The sequence below is a fragment of the Lutjanus erythropterus genome, chromosome 2 (assembly GCF_056507025.1).
Source record: "Lutjanus erythropterus isolate fLutEry1 chromosome 2, fLutEry1.hap2, whole genome shotgun sequence".
NCBI lineage: Eukaryota > Metazoa > Chordata > Actinopteri > Lutjaniformes > Lutjanidae > Lutjanus > Lutjanus erythropterus.
In genome coordinates, this window is record NC_139318.1 from 33,165,281 (window position 1) to 33,193,151 (window position 27,871).

At 38.7% G+C, this 27,871-nt stretch overlaps 1 protein-coding gene across 2 annotated transcripts in view; it reads left to right on the plus strand.

Annotated features, from left to right (window-relative positions):
- tox2 (TOX high mobility group box family member 2) overlaps nucleotides 1-27,871 on the plus strand; it is a 151,555-nt gene that overhangs the window by 26,597 nt on the left and 97,087 nt on the right. For both annotated transcript variants that reach the window (XM_084737688.1, XM_084737697.1), the window contains exon 2: nucleotides 25,333-25,425. In XM_084737688.1, coding sequence (XP_084593814.1) covers nucleotides 25,333-25,425 — 93 coding nt within the window. The remainder of the gene's footprint in view (nucleotides 1-25,332; nucleotides 25,426-27,871) is intronic.

Consider the following 27,871-nt stretch of genomic DNA (forward strand, 5'->3'; position numbering starts at 1 on the left):
TAGCCAACAAATGGATGATTAAGTAGTCATACATATAAATTTAATTTTATTAGTGATGGTAAATTAAGGCTATTGTGACATACTTCATGACGCCCCTGTGTAAGTCAGCCAGCCAAAAAAGTCTGGACACGCCCTGCTGCATGCTTCTTTTTGGCAGGTGTAGTTTGCTAGCCCCTACATGAAACTGCTGATCTGTGGATTATCTTGTGTAACCGGGTCATGATTTAAAGAGACATTGCTATAGAGTTTTAAAATGCATCTTTTGTGCTTTGAGCACCACATGCCGAGCGCCATCTAGTTCCATTATATTTGAGAGACTCACCAACTCAAGCAAAACAAAGGAGCAGGTAGGAACAGAAATGTCTATTTTTTTTTTTTTTTATTTTGGAGTGAACTGTCCCTTTAAGGTATGGAGACGGTTTTGGTGCACACTGCAGCCCTAAAACAAATCTCGCAGGGTTGTTAAAAGAAAAGTATTGGTTTTCTTTCGCTGTCTGATTTCATGATCCAAACCTTTGATTTGGAGAAAAATACATTTTCCATTGATCTGCTTTCCACCGCTTCCAGAGCAGTATATGCATGCCTGTATGTAACATAACATGCTATACGGCACAGGGAGCTCTGCAGAGAGGAGTAGGAGGGTAGTAACACAAAAAGAAAGAGGGAGAGAGAGGGAGTGGGGGTGGGAGGATGGCAGTTCAGTGATTTCTGATTTATGGTTTGATTACAGTCTTTCCATCCTGCTGAAGACCGGCTGTATTTGCCTGCATCACGTGAACTTTTTCTCACATGGCCTAGTGGTGCAGCGAGCTCCGGCTCGTTCTGCTCCTCATCAAAACGAAACACACACACGCATTTGCACATACACACCAGTAGGATGGCATTCAGGCACCCAAATACACACGCGCACACACAAGCACATGCACAAGTACACACTGATTGAGAGATAAAATGGAGAATGGCTCTTTTAGTCAGCTGAGCAGTCTCCCCTCCAGCAGCTTGGCAACCATTCAATACCATTTACCTCCGACTGGGAAATAATATTGATATTCATAAATGTACCCAGTAAAGGGACAAAAAAAATAAGCCATACAAAAGACAGAGCGATTCAAGCACAGGTGTCCACGATAGGGTTCACGATATGCCAGTCATCAGAATGAATATCTGCATGTTTATTACTGCAAATATGAATGAGAAGCCAAACTCTCTTCATCTTGAATGTCAATGCCAGCGTTTTCCAAGAAAAGCAGCCTTGAAAATTTAGACAATGCACCTTTTTCTTTCACCTGGATATTCTCCTCTCAGAGCTGCATTCCATTAATAGTCCGGGAGTGATCAGACCTTGGCGAGAAAGACACACAGTAGTGAAGTGTGCTCCCTTTATGTGCCATTAGTGTTTTTAACCAGCATCGATCCACCTGCATTTAGACCACACTGCTGTATGAATAGGATGAAAGCCGCACTGAGAGAGCTAGTCACTGATATCATGTCTCTCCAGACATTCATTAAACTGCCATTCATTCTCCTCCTCAGGCCTCCTCAGGCCTCTTACTTTGAATTCTCTAACTGCACATTCTGTACCGGGGACTCCCGAGCCTCGAGAGTGGAGTGGTACGTTCGAGTTCACCTTGTCACTCAGGTTGGTTATGAAACGCTTCAGTAAAGACAAGAACTAGTAGAAAATGCAGGTCTTGATTTGCAGCTTTTTGTGGGATGGTTCCAGCTGTCAAAACAGAACATTGTAGCACTGAAAGGTTGAGAGATTACCAGGGCTGGACTCAAGTGTGTTTTAAAGGTCCGGTGTGTATGATTTATAGAGATTCAATGGCAGAATATGGCAGTATGTTTTCATTTCAATCAAGAGAATAAGAACGTTTTTTTTCTGTTATATTATGATTTGCCATTTATATCTCAATCAGGTGTGGGTAAGGTAATGGAGACTGTGAGCTGAGTTCTGTGGCTACCATTTGTTCTCCCACACATTTAGAGAGGGAGAGTGAGATGAGTTTGCAGTCTGCAAGCTCACTGCTGGATGCCACTAAACCCTACACACTGGACCTTTTTTTGTTTTTTAATTGCTCTCTAATGACAGCACCCTCTACTGTAGAGGGCATGTATTTTTGGGTTAGACTAACGCTGCTTGTACTGGTTATTTGTTTGGTGCAGTACCATGGTGGGGCAGTAAATATAGTTTATAATATTACCTACAGCCTTAAGGCCACTCAGGTACTTAACCAGCTATGAGGCCAACGTTAGTTGTTGCTTAGTGCCATCTGTGATCTGACTACTCACTTCATGTCTTGATTCATCTTAACGTAGTTAAAGTGCAGAGTTTTGAGGTTACAGGACTTCCCTTTGCTTCCCCCCCAGTGAGTTTTGATAGTATGGTCGTTTGCGATAACCACTTCTAGTGATAACCAGCTAGTGTTGAAATAACTGGGATGATTAGTTGTCTAAACATCGCTACCCACGATAGATGGCACACAAATTCTAGTTAGTTAAACTAATTATTGATATTTTATTAATGTACTCTGCAGGTTAACTGTTGCATCTGAGATATTGTTCACCCACTGCTGCTTGCTAGGGCACAGGCAGGCGCTAATACTGGATGTAAACCAGCAAGGTTGAAAGTAAAACCAGCATGGTTTGGCAGTATTTTGATCTATAAAATGAAAATAAGGTTGTATGCAGGCTGTCAATGCAATGTGTAATTGCATGCAGCACAGGCATGTGGACATTAACCTCCAAGAAGAACAGGCTGCTGATGCTAACCCTGCTAATGCCACACTCAGTAAACCAGTATGACACAGAATGAGAGTTTTTTTTCTTTTAGACTCGTCAGCTATCCTTAATTTAAATTTCTGTTTAACTGATAGAGAGATTATTATTTCTAAGAACATTGTTAAAACTGTAGCCTAGCTTGCTAGCTTCTTCTTTCTGAGTGAAATAGAAACATAACAGCACAACTGGTTGCACTAAATATTTAATGTTGCAAGAGAACTGTTGCTATCATAACAAACACTTACGTGCCCTCGTTGAAAACCAGTGTGGGCTAACGGTCTCAGGTTATTAAGTGGTATGACGTTATCCAGTCAACAGCGCATCACAGAAGTTGACAGCGTGTCTCCTAGCAACGCTGGCCTTCAAATGTCAGTCAGCAGCTGCCATGGAAACTCCCACTCACCATTTCCACTGATATGTACAAAAATGGCCTTTTCCTCTTTTGTAAAATGGAAAAATGTGTTCAATAGCGGCAGTACTGTAATGGTTTATATTTCCTTGTACAAAAAGTGAGGAGAATTAAATTTCAGTTGTTAGATTCATCATTTTCAGTTGTTGCAGAGCAGAACAGTTTGAACAAATTTTTGCCCAGCTTTTGTGTCTCTGTGCACCTGAATTGTAGGTTTCCTGCAACAAGAAGACACTGATCACCACAGTTAACAATAAACAAGGGCCTCTTGCAATACAGAAAATTCTTCCTCTAATAGAAATTTAAGAGAAAAATGCAAAGAAGGTGGAAACGAACAGTTGATTATACTGCAGTGTTTGTTTAAATCCAATTTTAACATGTTTTTAAACGGCTGAAAAGAAACAGATACATTTGCTCTCTTAAATTAAAAACCACAATGAGCACCATCTATACTGGAGCTTTTTTAAATTTAGAGCCCGAAACATCAAACTGCTCATGCTTTTGTGGATGAGCTATAATTCCCTACAGTCAGTCAACCTGCCAGCGGAGCACAGAGTGGACCTGATTGTTTCTGGCAGCACTCAGAAAGATCTCAAATTAACACCTGGTAAGAGCTGATGTTAAAAACCTGCGAACACAGAAAAAAAAAAAGGCCAAGCAGAGTGACGGGTGAGCTCGCGGCAGCCCCGGCATCAGCAGGTACATTTGAATATGAACGGCCTCGACTGAAAGGTTATGACCCATAAAGAGGGGGAACGATTTGAGCGAAGCGTGCGGCGGGGAGAAATGTCAGAGTGAGAATGGCAGGAAATATGTTAGTGACAAGGAAAAAGCTGCCCCTGGTATTCTAGAGCCCCGATGAGTAAAAATAGGGCATTGGGCAAGAAGGCAGGAAACCAGCAGAGCGAGGCCTCTAGTAGGAATTTCTTCTGGGGAGGAGAGATAAGGGACTTAACTCCCTCCTGTCTGGGCCAGCCGACTTTAACATGCGACATGTGATCACTGATCACTTATGTGGAGATGGACAGAGAGGAAGAGGAGATTGTAGAATTGAATAAATGATTTGAGCACTGACTGATGTGTGTGCGTGCACTGCTGTGTGTTTTAGTGTGTGTATTAGTGTGTGCATGTGTGTGTGTGTGCACTTTTGCACACTTTCTGATGACTTGTCAGTTATTGAGCATCGGCAGGAGTTTTTAATTAGGTCAAAACTTGCGATGGAAACCAAAGATTGCACGCACATGAGGACTCTCACGCAAAACACAGAGTCATACACACACATTTACAGTACAGTACACCACACACACATCACTGAGGTAATGGCTGAGGAGTGGAAAGTACCGTGTGTGAGAGTCTGAGGTTGCTCAGGTTAAAGAGTGGAAGTTAGACAATAAACAGTGGCCTTATCAGACGCTGGGCAGAGCTTCCAACCTGATAGCCCAACATATCACTCTGACTATTAGAAACAAATATGACCTCCACACCACTTGCTGCAGCTCGCTGACGCCTGTGAATAAGCAATTCTGATAGAAAGGACCCTCAGTGGCAAACTTCTTCACCGTCATTTTATCACATAACGCTCACCATTCTGCATGATTCGATTTGCACGAAATTACGTGACATATCCGAGACAAGATTTATCAGAATTTTTTACAAATCAAATTTTCAGGCCTGGTGGAATGTCAGATCGATGCCCCCAGAGGAGGTGAGACAACGAGATGATTATCACATCGTTGATTACAGTCATTTGTGCGCGGTGTGGTAATTGAAGTGATAGGGCGTTCACTGACAGCTACACAGTTGACGGGCTGACCACTTCTTATAAACTGTGGGTGGTTCAGGAGTTCCCGATGTTGATCTCGTGCAGGGACAAAGTCAGAACGTGCCAAGCATCTACTCAAGAGGCTAAAAATAGTGCGTGGCAGCTTCACATTTACACCAACAATAGAGGCCACTGACATTCATTAATTGTTTTTAAGTGTTTTATTCCTGTTCAAAGAGTAGAACAAAAGGCAACCCTTCATTCCAATCATCAGCTTTGCATCATTTATTTCCTAATGAGGATTGTTTGCTGAATTTACATTTATAAGGCACATAAATCTTGCATTGTTTCTGAGCAACTAGTTGGAGAGTTGAACAGCACTGTAAATGCCAATTTGTTCACTCAGCTTTAAAGTTTATTTGAAATGGCTTGCACACAAAACATTTCATGTGGATTGCACATAATTTGGGGTTGGTTCAACTTAAAATTGTAAGTTTACTGAACTTAAAAACTTATTTGAGTTTTCTGAAACCAACTGTTAGGTTAACTGAACTTAGGTTAAGTGATTGGGTAAAAATCTTAACTGAGGTAACGTTGAATAGTTAGTTTAAAGTCTTTTTTGGGTTTGGAAAACAGTTGAGTTAATTTCACTGAATTAGTTTAAACCAAAAAAAAAGTCACTCTCACAAGGAATGACTGTTTGTGTCAACTGAACCTAAACTCTTCATGCTTTTTTGTCGCTGTATCGATAAATATCAATACTGAATATTTGAAATGGTTTCAATGCACATTTTTGGCAGGATGAATATATACTTTCCCGCTTTCTCTTCTCTCCGACTGTGACTTGACACAGTTGACGCTGCATTGCCCACATAGTCCCACCTTCTCTCACTTACTCACAGTGCAGCCCTTTTCTCATCACTAGTCTCATTTTCTATATCCGTTGTCATGTTATCTCCTTGGCGTGTTTTTCTTTTGATAGAAATCTACAATTTTATGCCCTCATTGCTGTGTCAGTGGTATCAAATATCAATATTTCAAGTATTGTATTGAAATGAGAAAATCCCAGTATTGTGATGGCACTAGTGAACTCTACAATGATTAATAGGAACTTTGGACTGGTTAAACTTTGAGTTGTAAATGCAACAATGTAAGTTAACTGAACATAGTTTGAATAATTACTTTAAAATCTTATTTTTAGATTTGTAAAACCGGGTAGGTTGAATAAGAATATGAAGTCGTATTTGTGATATATTTGTGGTTTTAATATGACTTTAAGTTGAATAATTAATTTAAAGTCATTATTATTAGTAAAATTATTTTAATTTTGTAAAAATCAATTGAGTTAAGTTAACTGAACTTGAGAAAATATCATCAATAAACTTATACTGAGTTGGACCAAAAAATTACATCAGTCTCGTGTTGATCAAGTTGATTGGAGTTAAGATAATGTGAAATAAGAGGACCCTCTGGACACCAGACAAAGCATGCCTTATTCCTGTCCTAGTTGGCTACTTCTTTTTTATTGTTCTGAATAATCCTCCACTTAAGTAAAAAGATTAATGACCCGAGAGAAAAGGCAGCTTGAGATTTGGAAAAATAGAAAAGCGGAAAGGTAAAGATCAGCATATAATTCAGGAGTTTTGGATTTGTCCTCTGACAGAACTGTAGCTCTGTGTGAAATATGCTCTATGATAATTAAGCGTTGAAAGACAGACGCGCTCGCATTGATAAGAGGAACGGTGTTACATAAGCGTCCTTATGTGTCCTTGTTGTGTCCAGTCGCCGTCATATTGAGGACACAGCCTTCCCTCTAGCAATATTTGCTGTATGAGACAATAACCTAAATACCTGTCGGATTTCTCTCCGTGTTTCTTAACCTCTCTCTATCTTTGTGATCTCATTTCATCCTCACTCCTTTTCTCTCTCTTTCTCCTTCTCTCTCTCTCTCTCCCCAATGCACCCCCCCCCCCCTTACCTTCACTCCCTCATGGTCACTCTCTTAAGTGATTGCTACATTTCATCTCACGGTAAATCGGCCGTCAGCCCGGTGAGCTATCATTATGCAAATGATGGGCAATTCAATTTCAGTTGGTCGGAGGGGGAATTTCTAATTAGGGTGAGGCACAGCACTCAAGATGGAGAGAAAGATGTAAAGGCAGCGAGAGAGGAAGGTGCTGTAAATGGATAGCAGAGAGCGGAGAGAGAGGGAGAGGAGAAGTATCCATCCACGAAATCAACACCTGCATTACAATTATACTCTTTAGTTGGTTTGCGCGTCTCCTGCCTCCTGCTCTTCCCATTGTTTTTTTTTTTCTTCAAGTTAATTTTAATGAAGTACTGGCTGCTGAGCTTTCCCAGAAAAGGATCCATGTAAAAGGTTTCCCATGCTCAAGGCCAGATCTGTGGAAACCTCTGAAAAACACTCAAACTTCAAGAGTGATGGACACACAAGACGCTGATACTAAACTTTTCATGATACTGTGGTGAGAAAAGATTAGCAGAATGGCAGGTTCACATGGGGGAAAGGAAGAATACTTAGCGTAAATTATAAATACCTGCCTTTGACTCATCTGCTACTTATGTCATTTCAATAGTCTTGTGGCGAGTCATACATGTGTCATGCTTTGAATCTAAATCTGACTCATTGTGAATTGCTTGATATGTTATAGGAATTTCCTTTTAGTGGTCAGAGCAGCTTTTGTGAGTTTCAAGTCTTGTTATAGAAAGTCTCATTTTAAGAATCAAGCGCTTGAGGGCTCATCTAAGTCAGGTCACAAGTACGTTGTCAGTTGACCATTAAAACGACATTTAAACTAGAGCTGCGACTAACCGATTATTAGGGATTTCACAATTCTTCAAATCCACATTTTGATTCAACTTTGAATTCTAAGGTCATGATTTGATTTGACTTTTCAATTCGAACATTTGTCTTTTTGCACTGACCTCTATGGTTCTTGATTGAAACTTCATTTCGATTGTCTTTGGCTTAAATATTGAAATTGTGACACCCTATTATCGATATATAAAAGGTCAGAAAAAAAACACGCAAACAGCAAATACATGCCATTTTAGCTTGATTTACTGGTTGATTATGAAGCTAATCGTTTCAACTGCAATTTGAACATTTTCTTTTCTAACACATTTTAATTATCTTTTTTCTAGCTGAGACGATGTCCTTTCAGAATAGAAGCTTTGTAATTAAAATTTCTTAAAATATTTTCAAGATCATTCTGAAATATGGATGTTTTGCTTTCAAATCTCAAGTCAAGACTTTAATTAGTCAGCTCTAAAGTGAGCCACGTCTTATGTCCTCATTTTTGTCACTTTGTCTGATTTTAATTTGAAGCCACGTCTGTAGTTTCTATGTGCAAACTGATGCTAAAAACACGTGCCATATACAGATTTCTGCAACGAGACATTTGAAATCTATTTGCATTTAAATGAAGCATTACCAGCCTCTGCAGAATGAGTGAATAACATGTTGAATAAAAAAAATCTTTACTTTGCAGACTACATTTTTCATGTAGGGTTAGTTTGTACAAATGTAGGAAGACTTAGCCAATTAATTCTACCATTATGACTGATTTGCTTTTCTGTACATGTGTTTGATTATATAAATTAATATTGAATAATCAGTTAAATGTACTGTGTATTGTTATTGATACTTTAATCACATTATTTTTAGTGTATTTCATAAAAGTAGCTTAACATGAATACAGTTAATCATAATCATCCCTTTTTTCACAAATTATGTTTCATGATGCTGTCAAACTGAACATCTTTTTTTTTTCTTCCCATCATTGTAATGAAAGATCGGGCTTGTGTGTTTTTTTAGTCTTTCAGCAGCCCAGAGAGATGACATGCTTACTGCAGGGAAAAGAACAAAAAAAAAAAAAAACTCAGTCAAACTATTTCATCTTGATTAAGTGAACGTTTTCAATTTACCTGCATGTGAGGCTTGTTTGCATACTCAGGTTGTTTGTTAGCACTTAGTTAACAGTCATTTAGGGTTTGATTTATGTGTTGGTTCATTTTAGTCTGGGTAACACACGCTGTCCATTCTGTGTTTGTGTGTCCATGCGTGTGCGTGTGTGTGCGTGTGTGTGTGTGTGTGTGTGGGAGTGTGTACACATACAGTACTCGTGTGGGCGTTTTGACTGTTTTGCACATCCACACATATCTGAACATGTGTAGGTGTATGAATGTGTTGGATATCAACCATACATTCACATACACAGGCACGCACAGACACGGGCAAACACACACACACACACACACACACACACACACACACACACACACACACACACACACACACACAGAACAGAGGATTCAGCTGAGATCAGCAGCTCACCCTAGGCTGTCAAATATTCTGTCAGCACAGCCCAAGAATCACAATTGGACTCTTTGGGAGGCATTAATTCAAAGCACCGTAACAATGCTCTCTGAAACCAAATCAACTGCCTGTAGTCAGCATATCAACTCTCAACTAACTCTCCCCCTCTATCTCTCTATCTACACCTCTTCTTGCCTCCTCTATCGCTCTCACTCTCTCTGCTGCCTTGTCTTTCCCTATCCTATGTGCCTCTTTTCCTCTCTCAGTCTCTCTCTCTCTTCTTTCCGATGTGTGATTGAACTTCTAAATATGTTGCTAAAGCTGACTTACTGTACAGGAATGCCTAACATAGACAGTGACTTCCTCTGCAGCTCACATCTCCTAGAAGCAACACTTCTTTTTTTTTTCAAGAATATGCATCTAAAAATTAACAAGGCGTTCAAAATGCTCCTGTAATATTTAGATTTACAGACGTAAAGAGACATTGCTAATGCTTTTCAATTTTTAAAGATTTACAGGGATTTATTGTAGGGCTGCAAATAATGATGACTTTCATTACTGATTATTCTGCCAGCTATTTTCATGATTAACCGTTTAGTTGATAAAATGTCAAAAAAAAGAAAAAAAAAGAATTAAAAATGATTAATTGATCAGGATAGTTGGCAACTATTCGAATAATTGATTAATTGACTAATTGTTGCAGCTCTAGTATATTGGCAGAATATAGAAGAAATCATTAGTGTGAAATACAAATTATTGTGTTTTTGTTACCTTAGAATGAGCCGTTTATATCTACAGAGGGTGTGGCTCCTCTTACATGGAGGTCGCCACGTTGCGCCGCCATGTTTCTGCAGTGGCCCAGAACAGACAAACCAAACGCTGGATACAGCCTTTTGGTTTTTTCCTTTTGAGCGAGTTTTGTGGCCGCCGCAGATTCTCCTACACATTTGGAAGGGGAGGGTGACACGAGATGCCACTAACTGCTACACACTGGTCCTTTACGTATTCAGATAACAATTGCTTTCATTATTGATTGATTGTTTAGTTATGTTTTTTTTTCAAAACTATAGAATGTCAGAAAACCCAAGTTGACATCTTAACGTTGCTCCATTTATCAAAAACGAAAAATCCAAACGTATCCAATTTACTGTAATATAAAAAGCAGCAAATGATCACATTTGACAAGCTGGTATCAAAGAATATTCAGCTTTCTTTTAAATAAGCGGTTGATAATTGATTTGTCAATCACCAATGACGATGTCCACAGTGAAACATCAGGGTGGGAGATGATATCGTTGCGGTCTAAAAGATTTTTTGTCTTTGCGCCACATGTCCGTGACTTTGCTGTGTTTAAAAGCATCATGCAGTTAACAGCAGCAACAGCTTCTTTTTTATTTTCACTCCCATGTCATGTCAAAAGCAGAACTTAGGCAACAACTAAATGGCAACTGCGAGGAGACTTCAGACACAGAAAGCTTTTAAATTACAGCGATACGATAGCAGAGGGCTCAGCGGTCGTTGACTGTCAGCCATCACAATGGAAGAGGCCCAACCCTATTATATTCCATTTCTGTCATATTCTGTCAATAAATCCCCGTAAATCTCACACACGAGACCTTTACATTTCTGTTGCCAATCAACTAATCATTTCAGCCCTGCCTGCTCCTTTTCCTGTCTTACTATCAGCTTTGCTATATTGCTAAAAATCCTTATAATGCAGCGCAGATGGTGTCAGATTTGCTGAGTTCTGTTAAAAGAAACATGAGAACATTTATATCACAGTCACAGAATTTGTGGCGAAATCAGATGACAAATGCAAACTGTCATTCAGGAGCCTCTGCTCTCCTCAGCAATCCCAATTTGTTAAGGAATTATCCTCCTCAGCTCCTGCCTGTATTAAAATAATCTAGCCTCTGCATGTACCTCCTCTTGGTTAAAAAAAAAAAAAAAAAAAAAAAAAAAGAGAAAAAAAGAAAATCCCCTGTTTTTGTATTGGCTGAATCTTTTCCCAACCATCTGTTTTCTGCCTGTAACACAGTAGTTGTGGCCAGCCGAGGTGCTGGCTTTGCTCGTCAGTTGTTGGTTGTGAGTTGTATTGTTGTTGTTTTGCCTTCAGGAAACCGCCTCATAAAAAAAGATGAGGGCTTCTGAAAAAAGAAAAAAAAACAGATAAATGAAAATGAAAAGTTTCTTTTCTCTGCTCTGTATCAGAGAGAGCAAGGGCACCGACTGCACTTTATTAATGTGCTCCATCTCCCTCGCTTTTGTGTCAGACCTAACACAAAGGGCAGGTGTGTGTTTATGTGCGTGTGTGTGTGAAAGTGACAGAAACGAAAGCGAGCAAATTTCTATCCTGAGTAGTTATTCCAGTGCGTGTTATCCTTGGTGGGAGGTGTAGTGTAATAGAGGTCTTTGTGGCATCTATAAAATGGCCTTTGATGTAAATATGAGACATAATTCATCAACACTCAGCTTTAGATCAAGCTTGATTACTTTTTCTTTCATTTGAACTGAAGCGCTTTAGTCTTTAATTTTGCACTTTGATGAATCCTCCAACACAAACTATTCATGAACACTGACGGGAGCAGAAAAATCTTTAATTACATCTATAACCTTTATTCCATTTTCCTGTGCAGAGAGTTCAAAAAAGCAGCGTTTTTAATCCACTCAATAATCCACTTGTACTTAGTGTGTAAGCTTTGGTGCAATTTTAGATGGTTGCTGTTGAATTTCCTATCTGCCCTACCTGCAAAAAAAAAAACATGCAGCCAGGCTCTGCATTGTTGTTCCAGTGGATACAGGATCTACTTTCTGTGTGACAGCCCTCTGTAGCTGCAGGTACACACACAAAGTCAAGTAAGAAAGAACAAGAAAGAGTCGAGAGGGGGAAGAGAAAGGAGAGAAGAGCAGCACGGTGTCATAAAAGTTTGACAATTGTGCACAAAGTCGGAAACTGTGTTGCAGATGCATCACCTCCACTTTCACTATTAATTGTGTTTCTAAAAAATGTTTTCAGCTGTTTATCACATGAAAAGCTTTGGTAACAGTCAGGTTTCGACAAATACAACACCTGTGGTTGAGGCGAAGGTTGGGGTTAAGGTACCACAATATTGATAAGGTTAGAATGAAGTGTGAGTTGGGTGAGAAATTCTCACAATCAAAGGTTGATCTCTTCACCCTCACTCTTCACGGTATGTTTTCAGTGTTAAAGAACATGCATTTGAACGCATCATGCTCATCTCTGACTGAGCTGAGAGTAAAGAGAAAGGGAGAGAGTGAAGAGTGGTCGGGAGAAAGACATAGGTGAAGCGCTACTGGAGCGCACTTGAACGATGTTTCAGAACTTTTTTAAATCTAAAAGTGAGGACAGAATGTTCACAATTCACATAATCTGTTTTTTGAGCACTTAAAGATCCAGTGAATGCTAAAACGTGTCATGCAAGAGAGCCAATAAACACAACACAGTGGTTGTCATATTGACATTTTACTGATAAAGAAAAGTGTGATGCTGATGTAGTCAGACTAACTGCCACGTAATATTCTAAATATGAGACACTGAACATTTGATTTGTGTTTAGTCATATTTATCTAATGTATGTAAACTTACCACTGTAGGAACAGTTGTTACAGATCCTGAAACAAGGGTCAATTTAATCATGCACGTGCATGTATACATGTGTCATGCGCTCCGAATGACATGTTTTTACAATATATTTGTGGTTTTCCCTTTTCCAGCAAGCATACTCTATGTGGTTAAGATAGGACTCCCAAATTGCATAGAACTTGTGTTAGGTACTCTAATCACATTAAAACGGCAATCTCTACCAGCATTTAACAGTTCTTTTTCATTATTCCACTGCAATAAAATGTTTTTCCTGGCAGTATAAGCAGGAATACAGTAGAGGCTCTTATTATTTTTATGTTATATATCAGCTTGGGATAAGACATTGGACCAGCACCTTTGCAGCTTGCAGCATGATCAAAGACAATGAGTTAGGGTGCCAATTTCTATCTTGCAATTTGAATATTGATAGATGGCAAGAGATGCGGAGGGAAAAGAAAGAGGCTGATGTCAGAGGCTGAGCTGATGCATTGTGCTCGGGTGTAAACTACGATCTGTGTTGACTAATGGAGCAACAAAAACTTTTGGAGAAATATAAACAGAAGATAAGGCAGCGAGAGGAAGGGTGGAGGCGCACAGGGAGGGGTGAAGAGAGGAGACGAGTCAACAGAAGAACACAAGAGAAGACAGGAGACATGACATGAAGGCTGCTAAATTAAGGTTGAGTTATGTAATCAATTGTTTTCAGCTAAGAAGCACCCAAACATACCCATATTGAAAAGATATAGATAAACTGTACTAAAAGTTTATATTGCTTATCTAAAACTTGTTAGTAATATATATGGCATTCAGACCAGATAGACGAAGAACATATATAATTTAAAACATATAAGTACTTTATATGACAGTAAATCCACATAATCCAATATTCTTTGTAGACATTTATAATATGAAACTTATATGAGTTGGACCATTAGTGAAACTGAAATCTGGCAAGTATTGTATGAACGTCTGACAAAACACATGTAAAATGTTACATATATGAGACATACACATAAAACAAAACGGAAAAAAAGACTATAATATATATAAAAAGCATATGTCTTCATAACTGAGACATGTTTAAATATTTAATTTAAAACTACAAACATCAAGGCTGACTTCTTACCGCAGTGGCCTGGGTTTGATTCTAGAAATTCCAGATTTGCTATACACTAAAAAACACACAATGTTTTCTTGATTCATACTCAATTAGTATAATTATATTGTATGAGAAAAATGCAAAAGTGGTCACTTTAATGAGTAAACAGCATGAGATATACACGTCTTAGTTATTATACAGTACAGTGGAAAAGTCCTCTAGTGATCACAACTGTCGGGTCAAGTTGATCACTAGAAGCGGATGATTATTATAACAGTTTTTTGTTCTTTTTCTTAATTTTTCATGTGGATTACCATCTAACTGACATTTACTACGTGAATATAAAGTAACGAAATGGACAGCCTCACTATTTACTGAATTTTATTGACTGAAATTAAATGACTGTACTGTTTATTATTCAGTGGCAGTATAGTACAGTACTGAATGCAAAATATAGCTAAGTGTAGTTTCGCTGCTGCATCCTGTTGGCTTGTGTTTAGCAGTTTGTCATAAGCTTCAAGCTGACTGTGTTTTTATTTAGAGAGTTATGATTTTAATGTGCATGCAGCGGCGGCCTCAGGTAGCACGAAGCAGACGGGTTAACGCGAGGCAAAGTATCACGGGAATAAAGTTTTAAAAGAAAAAATAGAATCACCACAGTTTAAAAATTGTCATCCAGATGTTGATTGTATGAAAAGTACGTAGATGCGAGCTCACATGAGTTTACAGCAGGGGTGGATGGAGAGTCATGCGGGTCTGCTATAAATAGAAACACTGGTGTCGGTCGGCTGGATATTCCCAATGGTGTGATCAGTGGTTTGAGTGTCAGTAGTGGCCCGAGGCAGGTAGCCCCTGGGTTCATGTCCTGGATATGGTCGAACTGCTTAGCCCTTAGTTGACATCTCTTTCACGCAAGCACACACAGTTGCACACACGCACAGTTGCACACACAAACATGTACATGCACGCACACAACTCCTGTCTGTCTTTCTCACTGCCTGCACTTGTAAATAAATAAAATTACATGAATACAAATACAGCCAATGGGAACATGAAATACCTGTTAGAAATATCTAAACAAACAATAACTGTAAACACAGACGTGTGTATGCACAGTATGCATCAACACTACAGTACATGTTTTTGCAATTAAGGTCTGTAGCTTCCATTCTACAGTAATCAATGCTTTGTATTGCTTCACTACAGAATACTACACACAAGTACTGGCTTAACAATAGAATCTGAACCATACTTGCCAACCTTGACACCTTAAAAATAGGGAGGATTTCAAAACCAAAAAAAGTTGAGTTTTAGAGCCTTTGTTTCCTGCATCTTTTTGATTTTTAAAGAATGAAAATAACAAGATAAAACGTACAATGCAACAGCATTTCCCTGTTCAATACTTGACTCATGTTCATACAATACTCATTTTAATTCTCAAGAAAGAATACAAAGTAAGTCAACCCCCTGGCATAAACTTGTATTAACCTCTGACATGAACTAATATTCATTATTTTTCTTTTGTTCATATATTTTTTGCCCTGACTCTAAAAGAAAATTGATGTAGCATAGTTTCCTAAATGCATGCCCCTTTAAAACTTTCCTTTAAGAAACGGGTATTGTTCGTAAGCTGGCCTTGTGTTGTTGTGTGGAAACAGTAGACTTTTGGAGTTGTAGGGCTCAGCACCAGAAACAGGTTGTGATAGTGAAAAGGAGAAAAAAAAGAGAAAATTTGTCATAAATCGGAAAAAAATACAGGAGACTTGTGTTCCTGGGAGGAAATAGGGAGAGGGCAATGAAAAACGGGAGTCTCTTGGGAAAATCGGGAGGCAAATGTAGTTTAAGCACATTTCTATACCCGAACCCTGGCCATATATTGATGCAAGTGACTACTGGTACATTGGTATAGTTTAAATCCATCCGTCACTTTGAAATAAACAACACTTAGATGTCAGCGTCTCCAAGGTCTACAGGCTAGAACTCACAGATGGTGGCAGAGATACTGTGGATAAATTAACATCAAAAGATGTCACAGAATCCTTCAAAGTAAAGTTGGCTTCATAAAGTTAAGAAACCTAATGTGTCATTTTTAAATTCAGCATGTACTTTACACTAGGGATGCAAGATATAGTAAAAAAACCCCATCATATTGTGATTATTTTGACAGATATTGCTAAAGTAATATGATTCAAACGTAGGGGCTGGACATCTACATTTCCTATGACCTCAGTAGTTAAGAATTTAAATGTGTAAAACTATGCACCTTCTTATTTTTTCTCCATTGTATTAGTTTTAACAATTGGAGAAGAAACATATGAAAGTACAGGAAAAAACAATGCACCTTTGTAATCCCAGATTAGAAGTATCTTGAGAGCAGGGCGGCCGATGGCTGATATATAATCACAACATCAAAACAAGGAAAAAATCTGTATAATTCCACTATCCTATGCACATTACAATCTATTATTGCATGGCTTTGTTAAATACTCTGGTCACTTACAGCGTTATTTCTATATAGCTGATTGTTGCTATGCATAACAGACTGTTGCTATGAAGAACAGACCGTTGCTATGGTCACAGTTCTGATCATAGACTCTGTAGGAGCATTAAAATCATTTGTCAGTCAACACAATCATTTTATCATGTATCATTTTATTTCATTCAAATCATTTTAAATCAATATTTTGTGTGAAATGATTGATTTTAGTTTGGTAAGTAACCATGGAATAAGCAGGAAAATGTACAGTGAGCGGGTCAATCATGTGAAATAAACCTCTTCAGGATGATTCTAGACTCACATCAGGATTCTGCATCACAATTATTTCACAATAATGACCTGCTCACTGTACATGATCCCCTACATATACATGGTTATATTAGCCAGTAACATACTATTTTAGATGGATTTTTTATTAATTAATGAATAGAAAAATACATGGGGGTATAAGGTGGATTTCAGAACGTGACTGGTCTGTTTTCTCAGATCTGAAAAAGATTTTGTAGGCCAGGGCATTTCTACAGCTCTGCAGTACTTCATTAAAATGTTGTTTTGTCACACATTACAACTTTATCAAAAAATAGCAGCCTCTGTGATTTGCATATTGCAGCTGGCCATTTTGCAGTTTTTATGTGTCCCTACTCAACACCCTTACAAACTGAGGTGGAAATTAAGCTTATGTTCAAATAAAAAAAACTTAAAAAGTATATAAAAAGCATGTAAATGTGTCAGATATGAAAGATGGAAGTGATAACTGAATCATCTGTTGCCAAACTAAACAATATCACATTCAAAGTGCAAAATTTATGAGGGAAAATGATTCATCACCATATGCAATATACAGAAAGCAAACCAAAGTTGCACACTGCAGCTGGTTTTGTCTCAGACTAAAGTCTCTAAAAACCACTGAAAAAGTGATTCATACTCTGTTATTGACTGTCCGACCACCACAGCTAGAAATCAGACTGATGTGATGTAATATGTTTATGCAACAGAATTGACAGTTTAATGTATTTTACCAGCTGAAATATATCAGGAACAACAGCACCAAAGGGAGCAGAATTGAACAATGCAGCCACTCGATGGCTATCTGGAATGAGGGTAATGTTTTGTATTATTGATCTTCTGATGTCAGTGTACATGCATTGTTGAGTGCATACTGTACATACAGTATGAGGCACCGTCTCCATAATGTATAAATACAGTAAGTGTGCACATGCCTGATTGTGTGTGTGCATACATTACTGTATACCATAGACTGTATAGATGAGTGATAGGGTTTCCCTATAAGCCGGTCTAGGCCTTGCATTCCTCTCATCGGTGGAGTCTGATGTGTGCAGGCCTTTCAGCTAATCTGGGAAGAATGTCGGCTGCAGACACACATGTGTTCCATTAAGTCCAGATCTGCGTAAATAATATAACATGCAACAGCTAGCGTTACAGGTAACTATACCCCCACAGCTGTGCCTTTGGCTTTACAGTGCCCCACCACCCCCGCCTATAAAAAGGCAAAGCCAAGGCTCCCATCTAATGAGTAGATGTATCGTAGCACCTACTGTGCTTTAGGCTGCTGATTCACAGAAAAATAAAGACGAAATTGAAATTGATAGGATTGATATATATGCTATGATATAAATATGCCCAGGTATACTTTTGTCTGTGCATAATAAATCAAAAAGTAAGAATCAAAAAGGGTTTTGTTTCATTAGAATGAGCCCAGGCAAGTCATCTCTAGATGCCAAAAAAACCTACACACTGGTCCTTTAACGTAAAAACACTACAGGACGTGATGAGAATATGTCCGAGTTAAGATATTTTCAAGATTCAAGAAGTTAATTGTCATTGTGCACATACTTGCAAAGAATAAATAGGCCATAAGGAAAAGCTCTCAGTGATAAAAATTACAGAAATATATGAAATTAAGCAACATAAAGCATAAAATACAATTAACAAGTAAAATACAAGTACATGTTTGTGATAATTCAATCTGGGCCTCAGTTACATCATGTGGTGACAGACATTTCTGTAACTCACAGCAGTTTGGAACATGCAGCATCACACTTTGGCTTATTTTTAGCAAATAAACTTTTTCATCATGATTTGTCAGACACAATCTGAAACTGTCGTGTGCATCAGTACAATCAGTGTCATGATCATAAAAGTTTGTCACATGGCAGGGTTGTCAGATAGAGCATGTCACAGCCCGACTCGTATCCCTCCTCCCCCCTCTATTGTTAATGGTTCTACATCCAGACGACGATCATTGGCTCTCTGTGTTTATTGTCTGCCGGCTCAGCTTGTGCGTGATTGGCTCGACCCTGCCAAGCGACAGGACAATGTTTGCTTTTGCTGTCTGCCTGGGGAAGTCCCTCTTGTCCTCAAACAGAGGCCCGGCTACAGTAACTGATACAAAGTTCAGAGGATGCCAGTCTCTTCCTGGTGCGGTGCAGCATCTTCCTGTGGCTGCACACCAAAGCTAGTTAGAAACGAAACTGTGAGTGACTTAAAGATTTATTTATCGAAGTCTGTATTTATTTACTTACCTTTGCTTTCCTCAGACAGGACTACAGCAAACAAGTGAATTTTGAACCCTGCTTTATTTTGGGTGTGCAGGATTAAAGTAAAAGAATAAGTGGGGAGTAACAGGTTAGGTGTAAAGAGATGACATAATTATGTTATAATAAAAGGTAATTGGAATCCATTGCGCTTATAGAAAACAAAATGTAATCAGATAACATTTACATTTAGTAAAAATTGAGATTATTAGCAGGATCACAATTTTAAAAATACATTTTAAAGCAAAGAATGATATACTACCATTCTAACTAATCTTACAGCTTCCAATTCAACAGCATGGCCTCTAGTGAAAAAAAAAATCTTCACTGTGTGGAAATTTCTCCATTATTTTGTCTTTAAATCAGAAAAGAGGAACAACATCACAGCACAGTGACAGTTCTGCCTTCAAATGTGTCATCCAAAAACTCCACGTCTAATTTAAAGAAACATTTACAGGAAAGACCAATCGCTAACGTTAGCGACACAGATCAACTGATAATGTTAGACCAACTGCTATTGTTAGCTACACAGACAAACTTCTGATGTTAGCTACACAGAAACGCAGTTAGCTACTAGCTAACCTGTCAATACTACTACAAAAATCACTAGCTTTTTATGTTTCTGGGATATTAGAATACGTTTTTAAAGTAACCCTCCCAACCCTGATTATACATATCAATGGTCTATTATAAGAAATAATGGAACTTAGAATGCTGTAATTGACCAATCAGATTTGAGTATTCAACAAAGCTTTGTAATAATATGTTATGCACTCTAATGTTAGACAAAATCTAAACAGCGAGTGAGTTGCAGAGTTATTTATTTATGTATGTATTTATTTATTTATTTACCTTTGCTTTCCCGAGAGAGGACTACAGTAGCGTGAGCAAACAAGTGAACTCTGCCCTCTGCTCTATTTTCGGTCAGAGCTGGAGTGTGGGTGTTAGGGATTAAAAAAAAAAAAAAAGAAGAATAAGTGGTTCGACTCAACGTGGTGTCGAGCAGAGATGGTAAACGGCTGGCAGCTTCTGGTTTGGTAGAAATATCACAGAAACCCGAAGCCAGCCAGAAAGTGAAAGAGAGGTGACAGGGGTGAGAGCATCTGAAGTGAGGACTAGAAAACAAAAGGAAGGTGTCAGAGAACAAGTGTAGAGAACAATGCTTCTTGCACTTGTAGACTGTTGTGAGCCAGCGAGGAAATGTGAGGAGTTTGGCTGTTGCTGTTCTGGGTGCCAGCACTCCTAATGAGTCTGTCAGGGCCAGTTAGCGCAGCCAGGACTGCCTGTGTCCCCTCCAGGCCGCAGACAGCTGTTATTAGCCCCGTAATGGCATGCCACAGGGCCAGATTAGCCTGGCACACTGGAGAAATATCAAACATTCACTTACTGTGGCTCTTTCGCCGGCTAAAGCAGCTATTCTGCGAGGCATTCATTTAGCGGCGATGCTGGCAAGCTACCTAACAAGCCACGAAAGAAAAAGTCTCCATTGAGAGATGCAGTTAGTGTACAGTAGCTCCTCGGCAGGGTGGAAAGAAACAGACTAGAGCTTGTACCAGACACAACATACCGGCTCATGTTGCTGCTTATAAACTGGAATTGTATGTTTTTATGGAGAAATCAACTGATATTTGTTTCAGTCATGATATGATACTGATTATTAATAAACAAGGAAATTCATAACCAATATTTGGAAGAATTGCAGTAAAAAAAATAAAATCTTATCTAATTATCTATCTACTTACTACTCATCAACTTAAATTCCACCTCATTTTAAATGCAAATATTGTACTTTTTACTGGAGCTCGACCGATATGGACTTTTGGGGCTGATGGAGATACTGATATCAGGAAGTAAAAACTCCCAGATAGATATGTTGGCTGATATTTACATAATTCAGTTCAGTTCAGTTTTATTTGTATAGTACCATTAACATAACTCAGGGCACTTTTCAAATCGAGCAGGCCTATATACAGGATATATCAGTGTAATATATATATTTAAAATAACACAAATAAAGCAACCTGAATTAAGAAAAACAATCAAACATAAAATGCTGCCTATCAAACAAACAAACAAAAAAAGCAAACAGTGCATTATGTTCTGTAAAACATATCAGACAACGCGTATGCCAGCACCGCTATATAGCGATATCTAGCTGTGCTAGTCCAGTGTATAGCTGATAATACTGGCATCGGTCATGCTCTACATTTTGCTCTACCTTTATTTGACACTTTAGTGAGTTAATTTGCAGATTCAGATTATTAATACAAACTATAAATCAACTATTATGAACAATTATAATGTGTTATTATAGAATAAGCCACTCAGGAGTGTATAAAGTAGCCTAATTAGCAGTCAGACGGTGCTGTGGGCGGGACATTGAGAAAGAGTGTAGTGTGAACTACACAGAGAAAGAAGTGGCTGCAATTGAAAAAATGCTGAACATCAGCGCCAATGATCTGCAAGGCTTCTAATCAGTTGACCTCTAGTTTCATGCAAGATAGACAAAAAGTTAATCTCCGACTTATATTGCAATGAAGAATTCAGTGTCAGTTTTAAATCTAAGAAAACTCAAAATCCACACTTTAAAAAATACATATTTCAAGTCAAGAGGAGCTGCTTTCCGTGTGTTTCAGGTTGTCGGTTCACGGGACGGTGCAGCAGCGCTGAGGAAAGTTGTAAATGAGAGTTCTCTTTAATAACGCTGTGTCATCATTATGCGAACCATATCGACAAGATGGCCACTGCTGTCTACTCATCTGTTTTCACCTTTCATAATGAGCACAAGGAAATCAAAACCTTACACAGCAACTACTCTCGCTCCTCAGGGGGATAGATAGCCTGCACTGTATACAGTATGTGATAGGCCTACATTAGAAAAGCATACTGTTAGTCCATGTTGTTCTTCATAGAACGCTGCTTATAGGACATAAATTATGCTGTTTGAGCCTGTAATTTCTGGAATATGTTTCATGCATTGGTATGTTACATAAGCTTTTGCTTGTGGGTTTCATTGCGTGGTAATCAGCATGCATTTAGGCCCGTAAATGCAATCTACAGAGGTGTGTTTATGGTGATTCCACTGTAAAAGCTGAGGCCTGCTCTGCTCATGCGAGCACCGACTGGATGTGTGTTTCCCTGCAGCACGTGACTGGCTAGAAGTGAAAGGCAGGGACGGTTTGGTTGGTTCAGGGAGGTTTTCTCACTCAGTTGTTAAATGTAGTCAAATCCTTCATGTCTCAGTGCATGGCAATCTGAAGCCCTGCCCTGAATGTATTTGTGTTTGTGTGATTACATGTGTGTCTGGGGGTTTTTGAGTGTGTGCAAGTGTGATTTTTTTTTTTTTTTTGGTTTGTGCTTTTGTGTTGATGAGGTGACAGAGTGAATGTTGACAAGAAGAGTAAAGTTAGTAAAAGAATATGTGTGGGAGAGGTATGATGTGGTCTAGATTCCTGCACCATATTTTTTTTATCTTCCTCAGTCATCTGCATCACATCTTTATTTGCAGTCTGTATGTATCAAATGTGGCAAAGACACTAAACACTATACAGCAGCCAGCAGCCATATTCATTAACAAATATATATAAAGGTGCAAAAATGAGTTAGTTCATTGATTATTTGATTGAAAGAAAATTAGTTGCCAACTATTTTGATATTTGAATTATCATTTCAGTCATTTTTCAAGCAAAACTATCAAACATTTGCTGCTTCCAACTTCTTAAATGTGAGGATTTACAGCCTTTCTTTGTCATTCATGATAGTAAATACAAAGTCTTTGGGCTTTGGGCTGTCAGTTGGGCAAAAGAACCAATCTGATTGGATTCTCGATTTGTTGTTTGGTCTTTAAAATGGTACAAAAAATGTCAGTGATCAGTGTCTCCCAAAGCCCAAGATGATGCTCTCAAATGTCTTGTGTTGACCACAACCCAAAGATATTCAGTTTACTGTCATAAAGGAGTAAAGAAACCAGAAAACTTTCACATTTAAGAAGCTGGAATCAAAGACTTCACAGTTAAAACTATTTGATTACTTAATTAATCATTGTAACTCTAGCGATGAGCATTTTTCACATAAAAAAAAAAATTTGACACTGTATAGACCAAACACCATCACAAGATCATTTCTGGGTGTCGCCAGATGGTTATGGAGACAAAAGTAGCATATCATGGTAAATAGCATAAAATGACAACCAGAAAGCAACTCTGTGATGTCAGCATTCAACATCAGGGACCAGCATGCAAAAAATATGCAAAATACAGACACATACAGACAAATCACCCTGTTCTGCTCAAACACTAACACTAACAACATTAGTGCAAAGTAACATTTGCATTTTAGAAAATAAAGCAGCAAATTTAACTCACGGGTGCATATTTTAGACTGGGGAATGTATTTTTCTTTTACATAATATACTGTAAATTTGGTAGCTTTCATGCAATTCCTGAACAGTCTCAGGCAGACGGGCGGGGAGGTCATGGACTACAGCCTGATTTTTATTGGTGGTGAAAACGTTGAGAAACACTGGACTAAATGATAAATCGATTAATTGTTAAAATAATCGATAATGAAAACAATCATTAGCTGCAGTCCTGAATATAAATGTATGTTTTATCCTCTTATTTATGAGAAACCAGTTTCCACATCACCAGTTGGGGCATTATTTTTTTAACAGCAGACAGCGTGCAGAAGCTAAAATAGGCTCTCCAGCAGCAGAAAGAAAAGAATGTAGATCAATTAACACACGCGCACACAATAGGTTATCGCTGTTTTACAAATCAGATGACAGAAACGACATGCAAACTGTTGAACAGATGTTACTGAAGAGACATGTTAATGTAAGAGCGGCAGAATATCAAGTAACCGTAGAGGTGCAGAGAGATGAGAGTGAAGTGACGAGAGATTGAGATAGAGAAAGTGAGATTTGGAGTGAATCCTGGGATGAACCCCCGCTGTGTCTGTGGGCCGTGGTGTGAACCCCACTGAGCCGCGCCGTCGCTCCCTGGCAGCGACCACTTGTTGCGAATCATTAGCTTCCCAACTACTGAGGGCTTCGTCACCACTCCTTCAGCTGAAACCCACATGGAGACGTACAGGGAGGAGAAGCCATTACACTCTAATTATCAGCTGTGTAATGTATAGAAAGATGGAATCTGTAGAGCAGGGCAGTATACGAATATTAAATCGATATTGTGATTTGAAAGTGATGTTGTCTTAAATTTTGGATATCGTTATATTTTGATATCGCATAAGTGTTGTCCTGGTTTTAAAGGTTGCAGACTGTTCGCACTGTTCTATTTGTCTTTACTCATTTAGTCATTATATCCACATTACTGATGATTATCAAAAAATACTCATCCCGACAATATCGTTGCAATATCAATATAAAAAATATTGTGATATTTCAGCCCGTCCCCATCAGAAAAAGTCACGTAAGTCACGTGACATACGTAACACACTTATTTTAACCGAAACCACAATCTTTTCCGAACCCTAACCGAGTAGTTTTATTGCCTAAATCTAACAAAACTGCAACCATTTTATAACGTAAACTACATGTGTAATGTCATGTCACTTACATAACATAGTTAAGGTCTGGTAAGCCTAATTCAGCATTCAAATGTGAATATTTTCTGAATATCTTAGGGTTGTGAACAAAACAAGACATTTGAGGACGTTGTCTTTGGCTTTAAAAAACAGTAATTAACTTATTTCACTATTTTCTGGTATTTAATGGACCAAATAACTAATTGTTTAATCAAGGAAATACTCCAATAATGGAAAATAACCATTATTTGCCGCTCTAATATTAAGACATATATCATAATATATCAAGATATCATTTATATGCCATATTGCCCAGCCTTACTGTAGAATACAGTGGAGCAGAGCACAGCCTACCAAACACAACAGCTTAGTTCCATTAGTGCCGCTGCTGAGCCAACCTTATCCAGTTATTATGTGTGGTACATCACCATGAGGTGATGTGATTTAACATGGCAGCCAATGTGCTCACTCCCCGACTTGGCAGAAATTTATGAAACACTAACACTCACAAAATGAGGACCATGAGAAGAACTACAGTGTGTATGATCCCTGCACTGTGGGGAAGAGAATTAAACTTGGGTAACTTTGAAACTAAATTACTTTGAAACTAATTTGATTCAAATCTGGATCTCCTGATTGTGGTTTTATTTTATTGTTTGAAGTGTTTCATCCATGTTTCATGCTGAATCCTCTGCAAAAAGAAGAAAATGTACTTAAAATCTCTCTGTCTCTCCTCCTCCAGAGCAGATACGGTGCTGCAGATCGAGGTGTGAGGCTCTACAGTTCCCTGCCCATGCGCCCAAACCCTGACGGCAAGAGACTGCCCTCTACTGGGGTAAGACTCATCTCTCCCAGCCCTCTCTCCCCCCTCTCTCACCCCTGCTCCCTCACCCCTTGGTCTCATCCATACCTGCATCTACTGTACCTTGTTACATTTCACCCTTGTCCATACAGTGAGAGCTATCATCTGCACAGCAAGTCTGTCCAAACACAGGACAGGAGTGACAGTTCAGAAGCAGTGCAGATTTTCACATTTGCAGTATTTTTTGCCCCCCTTGGATGCACAGTAGCAGGGAGTTCTTCATCCTGTGACAGGGAGCTTCTGCATGAAAACAACTGTCAATATCTTGACTTAAATCATCGCCAGAAATCAATGCAACCCAAAGTTCAACATTTTTAAACTTAACATCTTCCTAGTTTGGATTATTTGAAGTGGGGTTGTATGAGGTATAAATTGTTAGTCAGTGTATTACCCACAGTAGATGGTGATCAGCACACCGTCAATCTGGAGAAGCAGAGAGGAGTGCCAGCATGGAAGCTAAGCAATGTACTGCTCAGCAACAAAAGTTTAAGTGTATGCTATATTTACAATGTTCTTGCTGTCAGACAGACGTATCTGACAGGAGGCCACCTTACATAAGACAGAATTTCATCTCTACAAACCAACCAAACTCCAAAGGCAAAATAAGTAATTTTACCTCACAGAACACAGGAGTTGATGGTCAACAACTGCCTCGATTTGTTAGCTTGTTTGTGTTTTTGTGTGATTTTGATGTTTTAAAGGATAATTCAGATTCACACAATAACACAAACAAACTGCTCGACTGAGGCGGCAACTTCTGCAAGCTTAAATGACTGATTTCAGCTATGGAGTCTGGTTGGTTTGGAGAGAGCAATATTTGGCTTATTTAACAGTGGTTTCCCATTTGAAAAAGCGAGGTAAAACGATAAAAATACTCTAAATATAGAGTACACTTACACTGACATTGATTTTTCTCAGATGGACCTTTTTCAAGTGACTTAAAAACCCTTTGTTGCTGACCCTGTCCACAGCAGGTCATTGTTTAGCTTCCTCTCCTAACTGGAGGCATATCAAAACGGCATCTAACAGCTAATATTGCCATACGATAAGTACTGCATACAACCCCACATCAAATAATCCAAACTATCCCTCTAACCCCCATCCCCTCATCACACCCTGCCCACACCACCTCTACCACGCACCCAGTGGGCTCTTCCTGTGCTCACTCTGCTCAGTTCCCCATCCTCAAACCATCATTGGCCACCGCAAGGCTCCCAATAAAGCACCCGTCTGACTTTGCGGTTTGTGTGGTATCTGCCTGGTAGCTTCTCACTGAAGCGTTTCGCTGCAGCTGATAGGCAAACCAACCGTCTCCTACTGTATTTGTGTTCACACAGAACAAAGGCACGCAGTCACTGGCTTTCTGAACACAATCCTTCTGCTTCTGACCTGATTTAGGTTAAAAAAAAAAGGAAAGGGCAAATGTTGATTAAGTGTAGAAATTAAAATATGCTGGTGATTTTCCCTTTATTTCCTCTCCTTTTGTTGTAAATCAGCTGTATTGGCACATCAAAGTCTCATTTTTTCAGCTATTTTATTATATAATTATTCACTTGGAAAAAAAAGAAAAGATAAAGTTTATTGAAGTTTAGTGATGCAGCACTCACAGTACTTTGACTTTGACAAAGTGCTGGAACAGTAAGTCTACTTTGTTTGTGACACCTTTCTTTCATTTTTTTTAATAAAAAAAGAGAAATCTTTTAGTATTGTGAAAATCATAATTAGAATCTAGCTTGCCTTGCTTTTATGCATTTATGCATTTATGTAACAAAGGAGAGAAAATGAAAGAACAATAGAGCGAAAAGAGAGAATTTAATTTCATATGTCTCCCTTTTTCATGTTTCACTCCATGCAAGTGCTTTTTGAATTATCTCTTCTCTGCTCCAGGGCTCAATGAGAGGAGGAGTGGGGGAGACAGAGAGGGAGTGAGGCAGAGACAGACAGACAAAGCGAAAGCTGTGTAATATTGTTGGTGCGCACCTTTTTTAATTACAACAGAGATTGTATTGATGTCTCAGGCCACATGTCCTCAATCATTTATCAAGGGGGAGAGTGCTAACAAAGCATTTCTAAGAAACCCATCCTCTCCCAGGGCCTGGAATCATACGTTATCTAAAGTGAATATTGTTAATGCTGTTCTGTGGAGAGACCCACTTACAAATCATGGGAATGAGTTCCTTGTCACTACATGCATGAGGTGGTAAAGATATATATCCACTCTCATCTGATCCTCCATCCTAAATCTTTATGTAGGAGTTGTTTATAAAATGAAGAGGACCATTGTTAAAAACAACGGATAAACATTAATGTAAGCGAAGGAACATTTCTAAATAGGCTAGTTGTTTTGTTCAGCACCAACTTAAAGATTACACCTTTCACGAGGTTATATTGTCATACGGCATAAGTGTTGTCTTTTCCT